The 17,912-nt window shown below is 44.3% G+C and overlaps 1 protein-coding gene across 3 annotated transcripts in view; it reads left to right on the forward strand.

Moving 5' to 3' along the window:
• LOC310791946 (NACHT, LRR and PYD domains-containing protein 3-like) overlaps window positions 1–15,626 on the forward strand; it is a 61,900-nt gene extending 46,274 nt beyond the window's left edge. For all 3 annotated transcript variants that reach the window (XM_083653626.1, XM_083653627.1, XM_083653628.1), the window contains 2 exons: window positions 3,504–3,550; window positions 12,601–15,626. In XM_083653626.1, the coding sequence (XP_083509752.1) occupies window positions 3,504–3,550; window positions 12,601–13,142 (589 nt within the window). In that variant the 3' untranslated portion in view covers window positions 13,143–15,626. The remainder of the gene's footprint in view (window positions 1–3,503; window positions 3,551–12,600) is intronic.
• Window positions 15,627–17,912: the final 2,286 nt, after the last annotated feature.

Below are 17,912 nucleotides of genomic sequence, written 5' to 3' on the forward strand. Positions count from 1 at the left end.
AGCTTCCAAGGTGTGCAAAGCAGCTAATAACTGTCTCTCTCCCCCCTCTCTCTCTCTCACACACACACACAGACACTCACATCACATGCTGCCGTGCACGACAACAGTTGTAGCCTAGGCCTGCTCTGGATGAGTTGCGCTGCTGCTTTCATGTCGGTCTTTCTTCAATTAATCCATGGTCTTCAGATAGCGCGACCGACTACGCTTCCCCAAAGTGCGGATGGCGTGACCGCGCAGTGTTTCAAATGGAGGTAGCAGGTAGAGGTAGGTAGGCACTAGGCAGGCTACAGAAACAGTTCTTATTCTTCCCCATTTCTTTTAATTACCTCATGCGCTCTCAATTGGCCATGTTGCAGTAGTAGGCTAAACGTAGTAGTGCAGCAGGTGCGCACACGGCTTGCAGATACGGCCAGACTCGCTGTCTGATTTCTTTTAATTACCTCATGCGCACTCAATTGTTCACAGCCTACTCACGTTGCAGTAAAGTTGACAAATAGATCACAGTCGAGTCCACAACAGAAAATCTGCGGTGGCATTATATGGACACTTCAAATAATAATTACAGTGAATAATCCTTCCAAAATGTTTGTTTTGAGAGCACATAGGCTACCTCATTGAAGCGTTTCTTTACTCCATGTAGGCTATAGAGAGTGCAGCAGGAGTCTGTCTGATTGTGTGTACCTACATGTGAGAGAGTTAACGTCTTTAAGGTTAATTACTCTGCGTGTTTCATTGCTCTAAATTATTTAATAATGTTGCTTTGTCACGGGCCATATCGCCCAGCCCTAATTTGATTGTTATGTTTTAGTTTTACATCAAATTAATTAGATGAACTAAATCGTTTACATACTATATTACCAAAGCACACACATACATACCTAACCCTAAAAATGTTTGTTGCCTGCTAGCTATCAGACAGAATAGAGAGACTTAAATATGTGCTGTATCGGTATCGGATCGAAATCGGTATCGAATCGGGTATCGAAATTTGATCGGAATCGGATCGGTTTTGAGCTAAAATATCGAAATCGGATCGGAATTGAAAAATCTCGATCGCAGCATCTCTACCGAGAACCCGCCTCCTCAACAAAACTGTCGGTATTACACCCGTACAGCCCCGTCTCTGCTTTGCCACCGAGTTCTCTCCCATCAGCGGAGCCATCAAACAGATAATGTTAAAACACTGGCATATTCTTCAGTCGGATCCAACCATGAAGTCCCTCTGTCCTGATCCCCCCCGAATCGCCTTTAGGCGAGCCCGATCACTGAGAGACAGGTTAGTACACAGCACCATGATCCCACCCCCCTCTACTCCCACCTGGCTACCACCCCCTCCCTCGGGTTTCTACAGATGTGGCCACTGTACTCATTGCTCCAACTCCTCTGACACAAAACATTTCCTTCACCCCCGGACTGGTAAAAAATATCCTATCAAGTCCTTCATAAACTGTAGTACCACACATGTGATCTACATGCTGAAATATTTATGTGGGAGTGTCTATATAGGACAAACTAAACGTGCATTAAAGCTCCGCATCGCTGAACACAAAACGGCCATCCGCACCCAAAATCTGGACTATGCAATAGCAAGACATTACAAACAAGCCCACCATGGCTCAGTCGCCTCCCTTAAGTTCTGGGGGATAGAGAAAGTCTCTTCCCCACAGAGAGGTGGCGATATCGTCACAAAACTGTTGAGGCGTGAAGCCTTCTGGATTCATACATTAAATATGGTGGAGCCTAATGGACTTAATGATGAGCTCAGCCTCTCCTGCTTCCTCTAAATGTACTGATATTTATATTGTGTTCCTGTGTTTCTAAAAATATGTAAAGATATGTAATTATATGCTTCTATTATGCATTGATTCTTTTATGCATTGATCCTCTATCTCCCCCCCCCCCCTTTTTTTTCCTCTTCCCCCTCCCTCCCACCCCACCCCCACCCTACCCCCACCCTCCTTCCTAAGTGCTGTCACAGGATTGGCTTATTGATTGACCACCCCCCATCGCGTCTAACCAATTGCAAACTGCCTTGTGTACTGGGGAGGTATATTTAAACTGCTGTCATTCTGTCATTCCTGTTTAACCCTGATGAAGACGCGTTGCGTCGAAACGTTGGTGCACTTAGCCTATTAAAAAGAAACCATCTCACCAGTGACCCGTGTGCTCCAGATTCTTCCTTTTCTGTGATTATCCTCCTGTTCTGAGAAGCACCGTCCTCCCTCTGCGGGGGAGCTGAAGCGCAAGAGATTCCCTTCTTCACATTATGCTCATGTTTTTGTATCTGTTGGGGAGCTATTTCCAACAAATTTTACAAGATTGATGGGGCTGGGGAACTGTTTGTCCGTGCTGGCCATCCTGGCTGCAGACACAGTAGGGGTTGAACATGCAGAGACCGCAACATTTACACTGGATACACTGCATAGGGCAGGTATCCTGCTAGTTATAATTAAGATGTGTTAAAAGAAAATGATTACAATTCCTTCAGAGTGGATAAAGATCTTTAACAATTTTAAAAGAAGATATTTGAAAAAAGGATAAAGAAGTTTTAAAATCTTGAAGAATATAGGATAAAGATGTCTAACATTTTTTGAACTCGTTGTTATGCCAGACCAGAGGCGAAGTTTGAACTTTAGGGTTGAGGGAGCAGAAAAAATCTAGAGGAAAATTAATAATTAGGATAGCAGCAGGTACATTTATCCTGACTTAATATCCCCAATGAGAGCAGGTTCCAAGGCCAGTCTCGTTAGAGCATTCTGTGCGCAGAATGACAAGACGATTCTCCTATAGGTCAATTCTGTGACGCGTGTGAGCTGAATAAGCACATGCCCTTCCTACTAGGCATAATACTCCCAAGTGATGGTGTAACATTACGTTAGACTACACGGGCTGCTGTGGACACCACGGAGGAGCAGTAGGCTAGTAGGCTACTGTTTATAGTTTCTGGAGTCCGCATGGACTCGGACTGGAGGAGACGTGGAGAGAGAGGATCGAGAGAGAGAGAGAGAGACAGAGAGAGACAGAGGGGAGCAAAGTAACATTAAGTAGCCTGCAGATCTGACAAGCGTGTAGATTAACCAAATGAGAGAGTTGCTAAAAGGAGAGACCTACCGGTATGAGTACTTGAGCACTGAGCAGCAGTGCAGCGTACGTTTAAATGTACAGCATGGTAATTGCCTGTCATGGGTGCGCATGCGAGATGCCCGTGCAGGCGGTTGCATCACCACAGTAATGGAATTTAGACCAGCTGCAGCTAGAACTTTGGTGTAGTTCAGTGTGATTTCCCACACATTCAATATGATTCGGTATGACGTATTGAAATTATTTCTTATCACTCTGTCATCTTGGTCACCCCCCCCCCCCCCCCACCGCAGCGCATTGTCCTGTCTTAAATGCAAGGTAAAATGCAAATGAAGTAGTCACATGATCAAATGTTTCATTCTCTCTTTAACGTTTCCATCATTAAAGCGATTCTGCTCATCTGACTTTGTTTATTCCTCCAGAGTGGACCATGATGCAGTGCAGTGGTTGAAACCAGGTCTGAGGAAATGTAAGTATGAATTTAGTTTGATTCATGAAAACAAAGTAACACATTATACTAACAAAAATACTGAAAGAGTGCAGATCTCCACCAGGTGCCGCTATGCCTAACCATAACCTAACCTGACGATCCTCAAATGGCTCATTTCCACCACATATAAGAGCACAGTACAGCTCTACTCTACCTGGCCTTACTCGGCTCTATTTGATATAGACTGTTTCCATAGCAAGTTTACTCGCCTCCGCCCACACCTGGTCGTCATAGCGACCGCATATCTGCCCTCCGCCCATGTAGGCTAACATATAACGTTAAAATTAAATCCATACACAGAACTTATAAACTGGTTATGAAATACTGTTGCCTCTAAATGACTGACATGGGCAAATGTGACCATCGTCCAGGAGAATGGATATCAATTTGTTGTTATTTACATGCATGCACTGCGCAGGGGACGGGGGTTACACTACGAGGAGAAGGGAAGCCACTACCCCGGTGGCCACTCACCAGGCAAGACCGCGGCTTCGCTAAACCCCCACCTCCGGCCTAGCGGAGCCGACCTAGCATATAACTACAAAGGGCTTCCCGAGCAGCAGACTTTTTCTCTCTCAAAACAATTGACCTATCGCTAAGCCACCCCCCGAATGCAGACGAGCCAATCACAACGCGTGCAGCTCTACAATACACTCGGACATTCTCAGCTTAGAGCTCCATAGAGAAGCACTAGAAAACACGAGTTTCCTCTGGTTTTATACATTTATAAGTTGAAAAAATGGTCAAACGATGTGCATGGGGGTAAATGCAACATTACGAGGTATCCTGGGAGGCCAGGCAATTGATAATATTAAACTAGTAAACATAGATCCACTCACATCCACAACGCTACTGTTTTGGACGTTAAATCTGTAATCGTGGTGACAGCGAGATGACGAGTCTTCTCCCTCATTTGGCTTCCATGATCCAAAAGGTATCGTAAAATCATCATGGTATTCAGAAAGTCGGCAAAATAAAATGCTGAATTATGCGAGTTTCCAGTCATTACGTTATGCGCGTGGAGTTGGTGAAGAGGTAGAGAGGAGAGGCTGGCCAGCGAGACCAAGAGGAGGCACATTGATTGATGTGATTAAAACATCGCCAGACACCAGTCAAACCCTAAAACGAGGGAATTAATCCCGTTCTCCAAATAAATGTGACGTAGTCTAAAGAGAAAAGATCCAGGAGGAAAACATGATGTTAAAAGCTGGAAGCTATGTCTCTGCTGATCTGCTACACCCATGCGTCCGTGCCGTTGTCTCGCTGTGAAAAACATCTACATTATTTAACGTTTCTTGATTATACAGAGGTACATGAAATAGATTACCAGGCAACGCTCTTCAATTCGGCATATAGGCTATATAATCCAGGGAGAGGTTACTCTAGTGTATGTCAATTCTGGATGTGAGTTGTCTGTTATCCCCGCCTGCTGTCTTCCTCCTCAGTTCGTTTGCGCTTTCACACCACCCCAAACGAAGCGCACTATCCGAGGAAACGAACTCTGGTGCTGTGAAAGCGGACTAATCAGTTTATATGTGAAAGCGACCTAATACCAGCGGTGGAAATGGGCCAAAACTGCGGACTCCGGTCCGGATCCGGACACAGAAGCGATCCTATCTGGACCCAGCCATATAACCTAGAAATAATTGAGAATTATTAAATTTTCACAGAGCGTTTCTATTTGAAACTGTAGGCTACCGCTTTATAGCCATTATGGTATTTGTTTATCAGCACAGGAAACTCGCTGACCAATGCATGCGTTGTAAATCATCACACGTGATTCTACTCAGCCAATCAATTGTGTGAGTGGGGGCTGCCTGCCTGCACAGCGGGCTGCCTGCCTGCACAGCGAGTGACACACACACACACACACACACACACACACACACACACGCACACACACACACAGGGGGAGAGATGAGGATGAGGCTGCAGTCAGAGAATATGTGAGCCAGAGAGGAGTTATGTCACATGGTGTGCTCTAAAAAGAGAGGAGTTATGTCACATGGTGTGATCTAAAAAGAGAGGAGTTATTTCACATGGTGTGCTCTAAAAAGTGAGGAGTTATGTCACATGGTGTGATCTAAAAAGAGAGGAGTTATTTCACATGGTGTGCTCTAAAAAGAGAGGAGTTATTTCACACGGTGTGCTCTAAAAAGAGGAGTTATTTCACATGGTGTGCTCTAAAAAGAGAGGAGTTATGTCACATGGTGTGCTCTAAAAAGAGAGGAGTTATGTCACATGGTGTGATCTAAAAAGAGAGCAGTTATTTCACATGGTGTGCTCTAAAAAGAGAGGAGTTATGTCACATGGTGTGCTCTAAAAAGAGAGGAGTTATGTCACATGGTGTGCTCTAAAAAGAGAGGAGTTATGTCACACGGTGTGCTCTAAAAAGAGAGGAGTTATGTCACATGGTGTGATCTAAAAAGAGAGGAGTTATGTCACATGGTGTGCTCTAAAAAGAGAGGAGTTATTTCACATGGTGTGCTCTAAAAAGAGAGGAGTTATGTCACATGGTGTGCTCTAAAAAGAGAGGAGTTATGTCACATGGTGTGCTCTAAAAAGAGAGGAGTTATGTCACATGGTGTGCTCTAAAAAGAGAGGAGTTATGTCACATGGTGTGCTCTAAAAAGAGAGGAGTTATGTCACATGGTGTGCTCTAAAAAGAGAGGAGTTATGTCACATGGTGTGCTCTAAAAAGAGAGGAGTTATTTCACATGGTGTGCTCTAAAAAGAGAGGAGTTATGTCACATGGTGTGCTCTAAAAAGAGAGGAGTTATGTCACATGGTGTGATCTAAAAAGAGAGGAGTTATTTCACATGGTGTACTCTAAAAAGAGAGGGGTTATTTCACATGGTGTGCTCTAAAAAGAGCACAGTACAGCAGACAGCGAAAACACTGTTTTTAATCAAGACTGGACAGACTCTTACATGTTGATTCTTCCCACGGAGGGCAGTTCAAAACCACCATGTCTCATTGTTAAGCGTGATGCGAATTTGAAGTGCCACTCCGAGACAAAGCCCACACACACTCTTATAGAGCAACACTGCCGTAATGTTAAAAATACACTTGATATCGAAGTTGGCCGGCTGCAATCCTGAATGCAAGTTTTGGAGGAGAAGATAAACTCACAGGGTGCAGCAGCTGCTCCACCTAAAGTAAGAGGAGAAGATAAACTCACAGGGTGAAGCAGCTGCTCCACCTAAAGTAAGAGGAGAAGATAAACTCACAGGGTGCAGCAGCTGCTCCACCTAAAGTAAGAGGAGAAGATAAACTCACAGGGTGCAGCAGCTGCTCCACCTAAAGTAAGAGGAGAAGATAAACTCACAGGGTGCAGCAGCTGCTCCACCTAAAGTAACAGAAGATAAACTCACAGGGTGAAGCAGCTGCTCCACCTAAAGTAAGAGGAGAAGATAAACTCACAGGGTGAAGCAGCTGCTCCACCTAAAGTAAGAGGAGAAGATAAACTCACAGGGTGAAGCAGCTGCTCCACCTAAAGTAAGATTTGACCCTGATGTCTCAATAACTGTAACTGTAATTGTCAGTGGAAGATGGAGAGAATATACGTGAAGAAGCCCAATCACTTCTTGCGGAAGGCCTCTGTATTCAGGCCGAAATTGGCGATGCGATTCGACTAGATGGGAGAGGAGGGCAGCCAGGGCTGGTGAAAATTGTATGTGCATCTAGCAGAGCATGTGAGCGGAGCGGGCGGTGATAATTACTGCTCCTCACTCCTGGAGCGACCCCGTCCACCCCCTCCAGCGCTCAAGGCCGCTCCAGACCGCTCCGCTCCAGACCGCTCCGCTCCAGACCGTTCGCCGCTCCATACAGATTTCACCCGCTCGCACTCACCGCTTCGCTCCACTCAAAAGAAGAAAAAAGAAAAAAAGGCCAGGGTGTTTTAATTTGCGTTTAAACGCCTGGGCAATGGGCTTTGTTCACTACAAATAACATGAGCTCAGCAGAGTCGGCTGCATGTTCGTTTCTCTTCCTTCTCGTCTTAGCAGCTGGCAAGAAAATAGTGGGCGTGCACATGGCCATGCACCGATGCATTCTGGTTCGAACATGTTGTGATCGAAACTGGAGCGGGACTGAGCGGGTGATGGGTGCCGCTCCAACTTTCGCTCCGGTACCACTCTGGTCCCCGCTGACCGCTCAAGCCAAAATCCCCCCACATGCTCTGGCATCTAGAGAAGAAAATAATTGCATTCTCCGCCAAAAATACAAGCTGAAGAATCACCCTGGATATGGAAAATATTATGTACGTTCAGCTAAATCTCACACTGACCAGCTGATTGAAATGAACTTTAAAACACTGCTTTGAGAAATCCCAGCCGGGAAAGATTTCTTTATTACGGGAAGTGACCGGCTCATAAAGGGTGGGACATAGGCCTACTAGAGACGAGACGGGGCTGACAGGGCGGCCGCGGGAGCCAGCACGAGCGAAACGGGAGAGAGGACCGCAGCAAGCGCCGTGACGATCACAGGGGACCTGCTAAACGACATCCTGATAATGAGCCTTTTAAACTGGGAATATGCTTTTAGAGCTTTTATACTCGTGAGCGCCAGTCTTGAAAACTCCACTTTGTCCGCCCGGCCGCGGGGTGTGCACGGCCAGGAGAAAACCGTCCGCACAGGAGCCTTGCGGAGGGGCGTGTCGGCTGATTTGACGTCACTTTTCCGCACGGACACTCGTGGTCCTTAAATTCCAGTTTAAGCCGTAATGAAGAGAAGGAAGCGAATGCATGAAGTTTTCCACACTCACACAGATAGGCTATATTTCTTTTTACATTGGAATATAAATGGATGGACACTAGTAAACTGTGACCTCAGAATATCCATTTTACAGTCATTAAATGCAGATATTGTTTCTTTAAATGAGACTCATCTTCAATGGGAAAATGTTATTGAGTTGGATGGGTATGTATGGTTTGGTTTCAATAGGAAAATGCATATTAAAGCACCTATAGCATCATGAGGAGTAGGGATGTTAGTTAGATCCAGTTTATTTCAAGAATATAAAATTGAAATCATTGAAAAAGCTGATGGGATTATAAGCCTATTATTTCAACATAAGTTATTATCAGGATATAGCTTCATCATGTTTTATTTCTACCTTCCACCTGAAAATTCCCCCTGGGGAAGAGATGCCTCAGCTTTTTTGTGCCAGTTATTAAGTTTGATATATCAGTTTTCTGAAGTAGATGCCATTTATATTGGTGGAGATGTGAACGCTAGAATTGGAAATATGGGAGATTTTATCCCTACTATTGATTCTATCCCCAGGCCAGTTGCAATTAATGATTATGTTAATAAACACAGAGAAGCGCTCCTAGAATTTCTAAGAGACTCTAGAATGTGTGAACTTAACGGTAGGATCGATCCACTAAATGATCATTTTATATCAGTGCTGAAATGGCCGCGGAAAAGGAAGTAACGGTGGCTTTTCCGTCATTTCCGCTTTCCTTTTCCGCGTCCATTTAGGCTAATCACTAATAATGTTAGAACTGCATAGAAGACGTCAACTCGTCTTACAACAACAGTGGAAAATTACTGTAAAGTCATGGTGCAAGTTATTTAGACTGTAAACAGTGGAGCACGGACGCGGAAAAGGAAGTGACGGTGGCAGGAGAGGCGCGCTGTACAGGAAGCTGGGGAAAAAGGTGGGGCTGTCCCAGAGTCTATTTTTCCAATAAAAATAGACTCTGGGTTCCCAGATTGATAGTAAACTGAGCTAAAGCATTAAATATGACAGCTTCATGTGGCTTCATGAGCTGAAAGTCAGGTGCAATGAAATGAAAGAAGTGGACTTGGTCAGAAGACTTTGCTATGAGAAGTCCATTCAATGATTTGTTCTCTGTCTTTCTAATCAAATCATGACTTTAGGCCAGGCAGCAAGCCAAGTAAAGGAAGTGATAAAAGCTGTATCCCTCGACTGACGCCACTCCGAGACGAAGCGCGCACAAATACAAACACACGCGCGCACACACACACACACACACACACACACACACACACACACACACACACACACACACACACGCACACACACACACACACACACAGTTGTGCTATGTCGAATTAAACAAAATTCGGGCACTGAACTCCCCCTAAGCGCATTCCGGACCTTACGCCCAAGCCCAAAGTCACTTTCGTGACACAAAATGTGACAGACAGACACCGTCCACCTAGGCAATTTTATTATCGGATAGAATAGGATGTCCAGAGTCACATGATATGTGGAACCAATGGTGAACTGACCGGCCTTCTGAAGGAGGGGGACATTTGCTACTGTAACACGTTGTTTGTTGCCTGGCAACCAAAGTAGCGCTGAGTGGTTGTCTTGTGTTTAAACTCTTTGAGCAAACAGCAGAAACATGTGATCCAATGAGCAGCCGGTGGAGAGCCCCTATAGCAGGGGTCTCAAACTCACGGCCCCCGGGCCAGACACGGCCCCTAAAACGATTTCATACGGCCCGCCAGTTGATATCAAGTTATAGTGAAATCAGGCCCGCATCTCTGCTCACAGAGGGCGCTCCCGAGGCGCGTGGACGAGGCGCTGCCTTAATGCAGATGAGCCGCACTTCACACCAGGGTTGCCAGATAAATTTCCATAGATGTGCAGTTCATTGGGCTGTTTTGTGTGCATTTTGGCGGTTTTTGAACTCTTTGTGCTGGAAACCGTCAGCAGTATCTGGCAACATGGCTTCACACTCCAGGCCAGCAGGATCATCACTGCATGTAAAATCCACTTCATTAGCAGGTGATTTGGTTCACCTGAGTGAAAAAATGAGTGGAAAGAAAAACATTTGCACGCTAAAATGTTGGTTGAGAAGTGAACATGTCGCTGTCAAAAGGCAAAAGAAAGGTTGATGGCGAGCACGGTTTCAGGAAAAGTGGGGGAGTGATTCTTTTTTCGTCGAGTTCAAAGGGAACGCCGCCTGCCTCATTTGCAAAGAGAACATCGCTATACTAAAAGAATATAACCTGAAGCGACATTATTCAACTACACATGCAGAGCAGTAGCCTATGCAAATTACCGGGGAGATGAGAGGGACAAACGCGCTGAACAGCTAAAGAAAGAGCCCCCTTGTGACAAGACTGGACACTCAGCGGCCCCCAGGTAATTTGAGTTTGAGACCCCTGCCCTATAGGAACATAGAGGCCCACAGCTCAAACCACCACGAGACATCTGCATGAGCTGTCTCAACAACACACACACACACACACACACACACATACACACACACACACACACACACACACACACACACGTACGCACATGCACGCACATGTACACACACACACACACACACACACACACACACACGCACATGCATGCATGTACACACACACACACACACACACACACACACCCACACAGGAGAGCTAGATGTTTGGGCAGCTCTTACAGTGTGACCTGTAGTCTGGGGCTAAAAGCATAGACCGTCTAAAGATATGGACAGAGTCAGCATCACGTCATCCATTGGTTTGTGAAGCCTAGAGTATGGAGGTGTGGCCGTCGCCATCTTGGGGTTCTGAAAGCTTGCGTGAGACGGCTTGAGAACAGGGGGTTTCCCAGAGCTGCAGCTCCGCCTCCTATTGGCCCGTGATCGGCAAGCTGCACAATCACTGGACAGGTGACCTGTCAATCACACCCAAAACATCGTCTTTTATCATCTATTTGACTCTAAACAGGTGAGTTATATCAAAATTCACCCTTCATACAGTTGTCATGAAAGGTGAAATTAGCTATAGAGCCAGGCTGTAAACATGTTTCATCCTGTTGTAAAGACGGGCATTTTAACATGGGGCTGAACGGAAACAACTCTTTTGTAGCCAGCCTCAAGTGGCCATTCGAGAAACTACAGCTTTTATCACTTCCTTGGCGTGCTGCCTGGCCTAAAGTCATCATGATTTGATTAGAAAGACAGAACAAATCATTGAATGGACAAAGTCTTCTGACCAAGTCCACTTCTTTCATTTCATTCCACCTGACTTTGAGCTCATGAAGCCACATGAAGCTGTCATATTGATGCTTTAGCTCAGTTTACTACATGATTCTTTCATCACATTATTCTGCTTCAGAGTTTTCCTTTGGATGGTCGACAATCATTAGGATAAGGTGTGTGTGTGTGTGTGTGTGTGTGTGTGTGTGTGTGTGTGTGTGTGTGTGTGTGCGTGCGTGCGTGTGAGCAAGCGTGCGTGCGTGTGTGTGTGTGTGTGCGTGCGTGCGTGTGTGTGTGCTTCATCTCAGAATGGCGCTTCAAATTCGCATCACGATTAACAATGAGACAGTGGTTTTGAACTGCCCTCCGTGGGAAGAATCAACATGTAAGAGTCTGTCCAGTCTTGATTAAAAACAGTGTTTTCACTGTCTGCTGTACTGTCCTCTTTTTAGAGCACACCATGTGACATAACTCCTCTCTGGCTCACGTATTTCACATGATTTCATCACATTATTCTGCTTTAGAGTTTTCCTTTGGATGGTCGACAATCATTAGGATAAGATGTTGGTGCTGTTAAATATTTCTCTTTTTAATTATGTGTATGCTTACATATTCCTCTGACTGCAGCCTCATCCTCATCTCTCCTCCTGTGTGTGTCTCTCACAGTGCAGACAGGCAGCCCCCACTCACACATTTGATTGGCTGAGTAGAATCACGTGTGATGATTTACAACACATGCATTGGTCAGCAAGTTTCCTGTGCTGTGTGTGTGTGTGTGTGTGTGTGTGTGTGTGTGCGTGCATGCGTGCGTGCGTGTGCCTGTGTGTGTGTGCGTGTGTGTGTGTTTAAATCCCTGTTATCATTCGTCTCTTTTCCTCATATTTTCATGCTCATTGCTCATGTAAGACACATCAGAGGTTTGTTGTCTTGTCTTGTAATTTAAATCAATAAATGAATATAAAGTATTAACAAACAGTAAACTGTTGAATAATTAACAGTGAAGTAATTAATAAAATAATAAACACAGCAGGTGTATTAGATGAGAAGCTGCTGCTGTATTGAGTCTTGTTGTCTCACCAGATGCCTGTGAACTCACACTGGACACAAACACAGCAGACAGACGCCTCCTCCTGTCTGAAGACAACAGAAAGGTGACGAGGGTGAGAGAGGAGCAGCCATATCCTGATCACCCAGAGAGATTTGACCCCCTGCCTCCTCAGCTGCTGTGTAGAGATGGTCTCACTGATCGCTGTTACTGGGAGGTGGAGAGGGAAGGAGAGGTTTATATAGGAGTGACTTACAGAGGAATCAGCAGGAGAGGAGAGCCTGATGACTGTGTGCTTGGAGGGAATGAAAAGACCTGGAGTCTGCTCTGCTCTGATGGTCATTACGCTGCCTGGCACAATGACAGACACACAGTCATACCTCTCCCCTCCTCCTCTCGCTCTAACAGAGTCGCAGTGTTTCTCGACTGGCCTGCTGGCTCTCTGTCCTTCTACACAGTTTCCTCTGACACACTGACTCACCTGTACACTTTCCAAACTTCATTCACTGAACCTCTATACCCTGGGTTTGGGTTCTATGAGCCTGGTGACTCAATGTCTCTGTGTCAAATAGAGTGAGAGAGAAACACACTGTGACAGCTGCTGAGATGATGCTTCACTCTGTACAGGATCACACACACAGCTCTCATATAATAATGTCAAGTAATCAATGCTGATAGTGTATTCTAATAGATAAAGGAGATATGATAATACAGTACAGGCTTTAAAGTCCTTAGTTTGAGCTGCAGATGCTATTAAATGATTAGATTATAGTATTTAAGTCTGTCCATTTTATTTGTAAGAGCTGGAATAGAAGACAAATCTAATCTTTTTAAGTCAGATGTGACAGACTGTCCTGACATCCCACATGTTCCCAGGTGACTCTGTAGAGTATTTATTTTTCTGACACCTTTTGACTTTCCCTCCCTACATTTAAACACAAATATCTACTTTCTACTCACATTTTCAAAGCAGCTCGTTACTTCAGTTTTAGAGCACAACAGACAAAAACATGTAACGTTTGTTTGTTTGTCTCACTCACTCTGTCTCGCGCTCTCCCAGCTTTCCCGCTAGTGCCCAAAACATCCGCGTGCGTCCCCCTTCTGTATCAAGCCAAAGAGGGTGGAAGGAAAGAGTGTGTTGCACAGAGGTGTGTTGCATTATTAGAAACAGCCACTAGAGGCGCCGCCGCCATCTTGGCCCCTAAAATAACAGCAGCAGCACAATGCATTTTGACCGGGAAGGATCATTTAAAGTTGAAAAATAAGCTATATGGCATTTGTAGGCGGGATGTTTTTAGCCTACTGGATGCTGTTTTTACCATAGACAGCCAGGCAGGTTTCACTAGTCTCCTTAGGGGCCAAAATGGCGGAGGCTGCTGCTGCGTGCTGTCATGTTCTTTGGTTAAGCTATAACCAACGTGAACAACACCACTTCCTGTTATGACTTTCAAAGTAAAACACATTTGACGTTTGATTGAATTATATAAACTGCCAAAGTGAAAATAATGTATTTAAAGTGACAGGCTAAACCTGTAACATGTCACATCACATCAACGATGCAATGTAATGAGGGAGACGGAGTAGATGTTATTTTAAGGATTTATTTTTAAATTATCGCCTAATTGAACTTTTTTGTGGACAATTATATCAGACACAAATTATTAATCAAAGTAAAGTTTTTTTTATAGGCCTACATCCAGTGTTGGGGAACTAAATAGTTTAACTACATTTTGCAGTAGCTTGCTGGTAGTTCAACTACATTTATATTTGCGTAGTGAGTCAGTCAAATAGCCTAATTAAACTACTTTTTGGTAATTTTTGTGTAGTTTAACTACTCAAACTACCAACTATAAATTTGGGCAATAAAATGAAAGGAATGTATAGCCTATACATTTATTTTATTTTACAATTACTGATTGACAGGACTGCCCCTTTTTCTTTCATCCTGATCGCTTTGAAGGCACCTAGACCGTGAAGTCAGCCAGGATCCTAACGTTACTGTATTTTTCTTGACAAGATACACACCCCGAGCCTACACTGCCTCTGATTGGCTTGCCCTGAGATTCTTAACCTATAACCTTAACTGATCCTAGTCAAGTCTTTATTGTTTGTCTGATAAAACAAAACCCAGAATGCATTTGTTTACAACAACAAAAACATAACTTTGAATGAATTGGGTATCAACTATTGCAATAGCTGAATTGAGAGGCACATTTTTGCTGGCATTATGCTTTTTTGTAGCTAGGTTGTTATATTTTATTTCATATAGCACACATGTAGGCTACATTGTCAATTTAATGTTGTTGTTGTTTTTTTAGTTTGAACTACTTTATAGCTTGTAGTTTCCTAAACTACATTTCTGCCAGGGTAGCTTTGCTGTAGTTTCAACTATGTCCATGGTGAAGTAGCCTAGTTGGTAGCTTCCTAAGCTATGCTTTCAAAGTAGCTTCCCCAACACTGCCTACATCTTCAAATGTGTTTGGAGGGGATATTCAAATAGTCTCAGGATTATATTAATATGATGTAAGGTTCAGGTAGCCGAGCTTTGTAGAAACAGCTTGTCAAAATATTTCTTACTTTTATACTTTGAGTAGGCTACATTTCAGAGCCTGTACTTTCTTTTTGGACTTGAGTAAACAAGTTGAATCAGTACTTCTACTTTTACCACTTTTTTTTTTTTTACACAAGTAACTGTACTTCTACTTAAGTAAAGAATGTGTGTACTTTTCCATCTCTGGCTATTTGTATTGTTGCTGTGCTGTTTCTCTTCACTGCATGGGTCTTAATGGAGCCAGCACAACGTCTTGACTGTGGCGGAATAGTTGTTAATACTGTATGTTGATTTTGTTCCCGACACTTTGTAACTTTGTTAAGTGAACCACAAATGTAACGCACATTGTTTTCCTCCACAGTTATCTGACATGCTGGTTTAACAAATTGATTGAGTGGATGAAGTGACTACATATGCATCGAAAGATTGAACCAGTGTATTTTAGCAGGTAATAGCATGTGATGTGTAGCCATAGTGAATGCTTGTAAAGATCAATAAAGTTTTTCATTCCAAGAATCAATCAAGTATTTCTTCTATATTAATTCCAGGAAGTGTACTGCTTGAGAAAATGTGAAATAAATGACATAATAACTGAGACAGGTGTGTAGTGGTAAAAAGCCTACAGAGGTGGGTCAACTATCCAACGTGAGTATCCACCTTGTTTCCCCTCATTGAGTTATACAGTTGATCTGAAAATAGGTGAGTAAACTGCATCATTTCAAAGTGGTGGGTAAACTACTTGTGTTTACCATCCATTATGCCCCTGGGCCCATATTGACAAAGTATTTTATCTTACCACTAGGGGGACTCCTAAATATCACTAAAAGTTCCTAGCTAAGAGTTTCCTCTAACCTATTCACAAAGCTGCTGAGAGCACCTTTGACTAAGGAACAAGGATAACTCTTAAGCTAAGAGAAAAGGCGGGGTTGACCCTGTTGATATGGATGATGTCATGCTTCATGAAACTGTGATTGGCGGCTGTAGCTCAGGAGGTAGAGCGGGTCGTCCACTAATCGCTTTGGATAAAAGAGGTCGGTGGTTCGATTCCCGGCTCCTCCAGTCTGCATGTCGAAGTGTCCTTGGGCAAGACACTGAACCCCAAATTGCTCCCGTTGGTGTGCCAGCAACCTGCGTGGTAGCCTGCCACCATCGGTGTGTGAATGGGTGAATGTACCTACTGACTGTAAAGCGCTTTGGATAAAAGCGCTATATAAATGCAGGCCATAGGCCAATACCATACCATATGCAATACCATAGGCCATTTGGCGGTCTTGGGCTGTCTTGGATTTCTGTCATCATAGAAATACTGTAGGAGGCAATAAGGTTATTATAGTTAACTTAAACTAACACCTAAAACTAGGTGTGGGGGAATCTTTTTTTAACTGACATCAAAACAAAAACTAACTGAAATGATATTGTGTACTTTAGTTTTAGTCTTTGTTAATTTGGTCAAATGTATCACAAAACAAGCATGAGGCATTGGTGCATATGTTTATTGAGACAGTGATGGCTACATGATTGAGAGTCAACTGCCTTCACAAAGTGTGTTTGTGTTGAGATTTTAATCACGTGACTATGTCAAAGGCACTGCCCAACTTTAAACAGTACGTGAGCTGTAGCACTAGGGGCGATAAAACTATTGACTTGATGTACGCGAACGTGAAGGATGCTGCCTACTCTTCGTCACCCCTCCCCCCGCTTGGCCGCGCCGACCACAACCTAGTCTACCTCAGATCTAGATATACCCCGATGGTAAAAAAGCTGCCTGTATCCTCCAGGACAGTGAGGGTATGGTCAGAGGAGGGAACTGAGGCGCTTAGAGCCTGCTTTGAGGTAACGGACTGGCAGGCACTCTGTGACCCACATGGAGAGGATATAGATGGAATCACAGAGTGCATTACGGACTACATAAACTTTTGTGTGGACTGCAACATACCCACAAAGGAAATAAAATGTTTTCCAAACAACAAAGCTTGGGTAACTAAAGACATTAAGGCCATCCTGAATGCCAAGAAAAGTGCATTTAGGTCGGGGGACAGAGACAGGATCAGAGCCATCCAGGGAGAACTGAAAGCGAGCATTAGAGTAGCTAAAGGGGCACTTTACACGAGGACGGTTTCCTATGGAAACGGGGAATTATTTTATCGTTAGTGCCTCCCGTTAAGACGGCGACGGCGAATTCGCGCTCAGGAAACGACACATTTTGAAACCACCCTCTAGAGTGGAATTGTTGGTGACGCTTCCCGCTGAGCGCTCCATGTAATCGGTTAGAAACGATAGTCTTCCCAGAAACTCTGACGTGCCTGCACACGCGACACAGGCTTGGCCACATTCAGAATTAAGCTACACTGCGGCCGACTTCAGTTACATGTTCATAGCGAGCGTTACTGCTGCTGCGAGGAGCCGATGGCTGTACCCGGTCGGCATTTAACGTTAGGCAAGCACATCGACAGTGTTTTCTCACTGCAGCCTACACAGTAGACAGTGTCAGCACAGCCAGCGCTCCCGATCCTCGCTGCTCGTTAAAGATTTCCAAATAGGCTTATTCTGATAAACTGGTCACATCTATGTAACGTTCTCACCCGAAGAATATTACAACTTTAAAACAGTTTGTTTTTTTTAGCATGAAAACAGCTTTTTGGCAAGTCTAAAAATGACTACGGTAGCCGTAATCTACTTCCGTGTCTAAAACCCAGAAAGACGATTACGAAATGACGTCATGTAGAAGCGTCCGTGGAGTGACGAGCAACGCCCCGTTGACCATCACAATGCCACCTAGCGACCTGGCATGTACAT

Source organism: Poromitra crassiceps, assembly GCF_964638095.1.
Source record: "Poromitra crassiceps genome assembly, chromosome: 17".
Taxonomy (NCBI): domain Eukaryota; kingdom Metazoa; phylum Chordata; class Actinopteri; order Beryciformes; family Melamphaidae; genus Poromitra; species Poromitra crassiceps.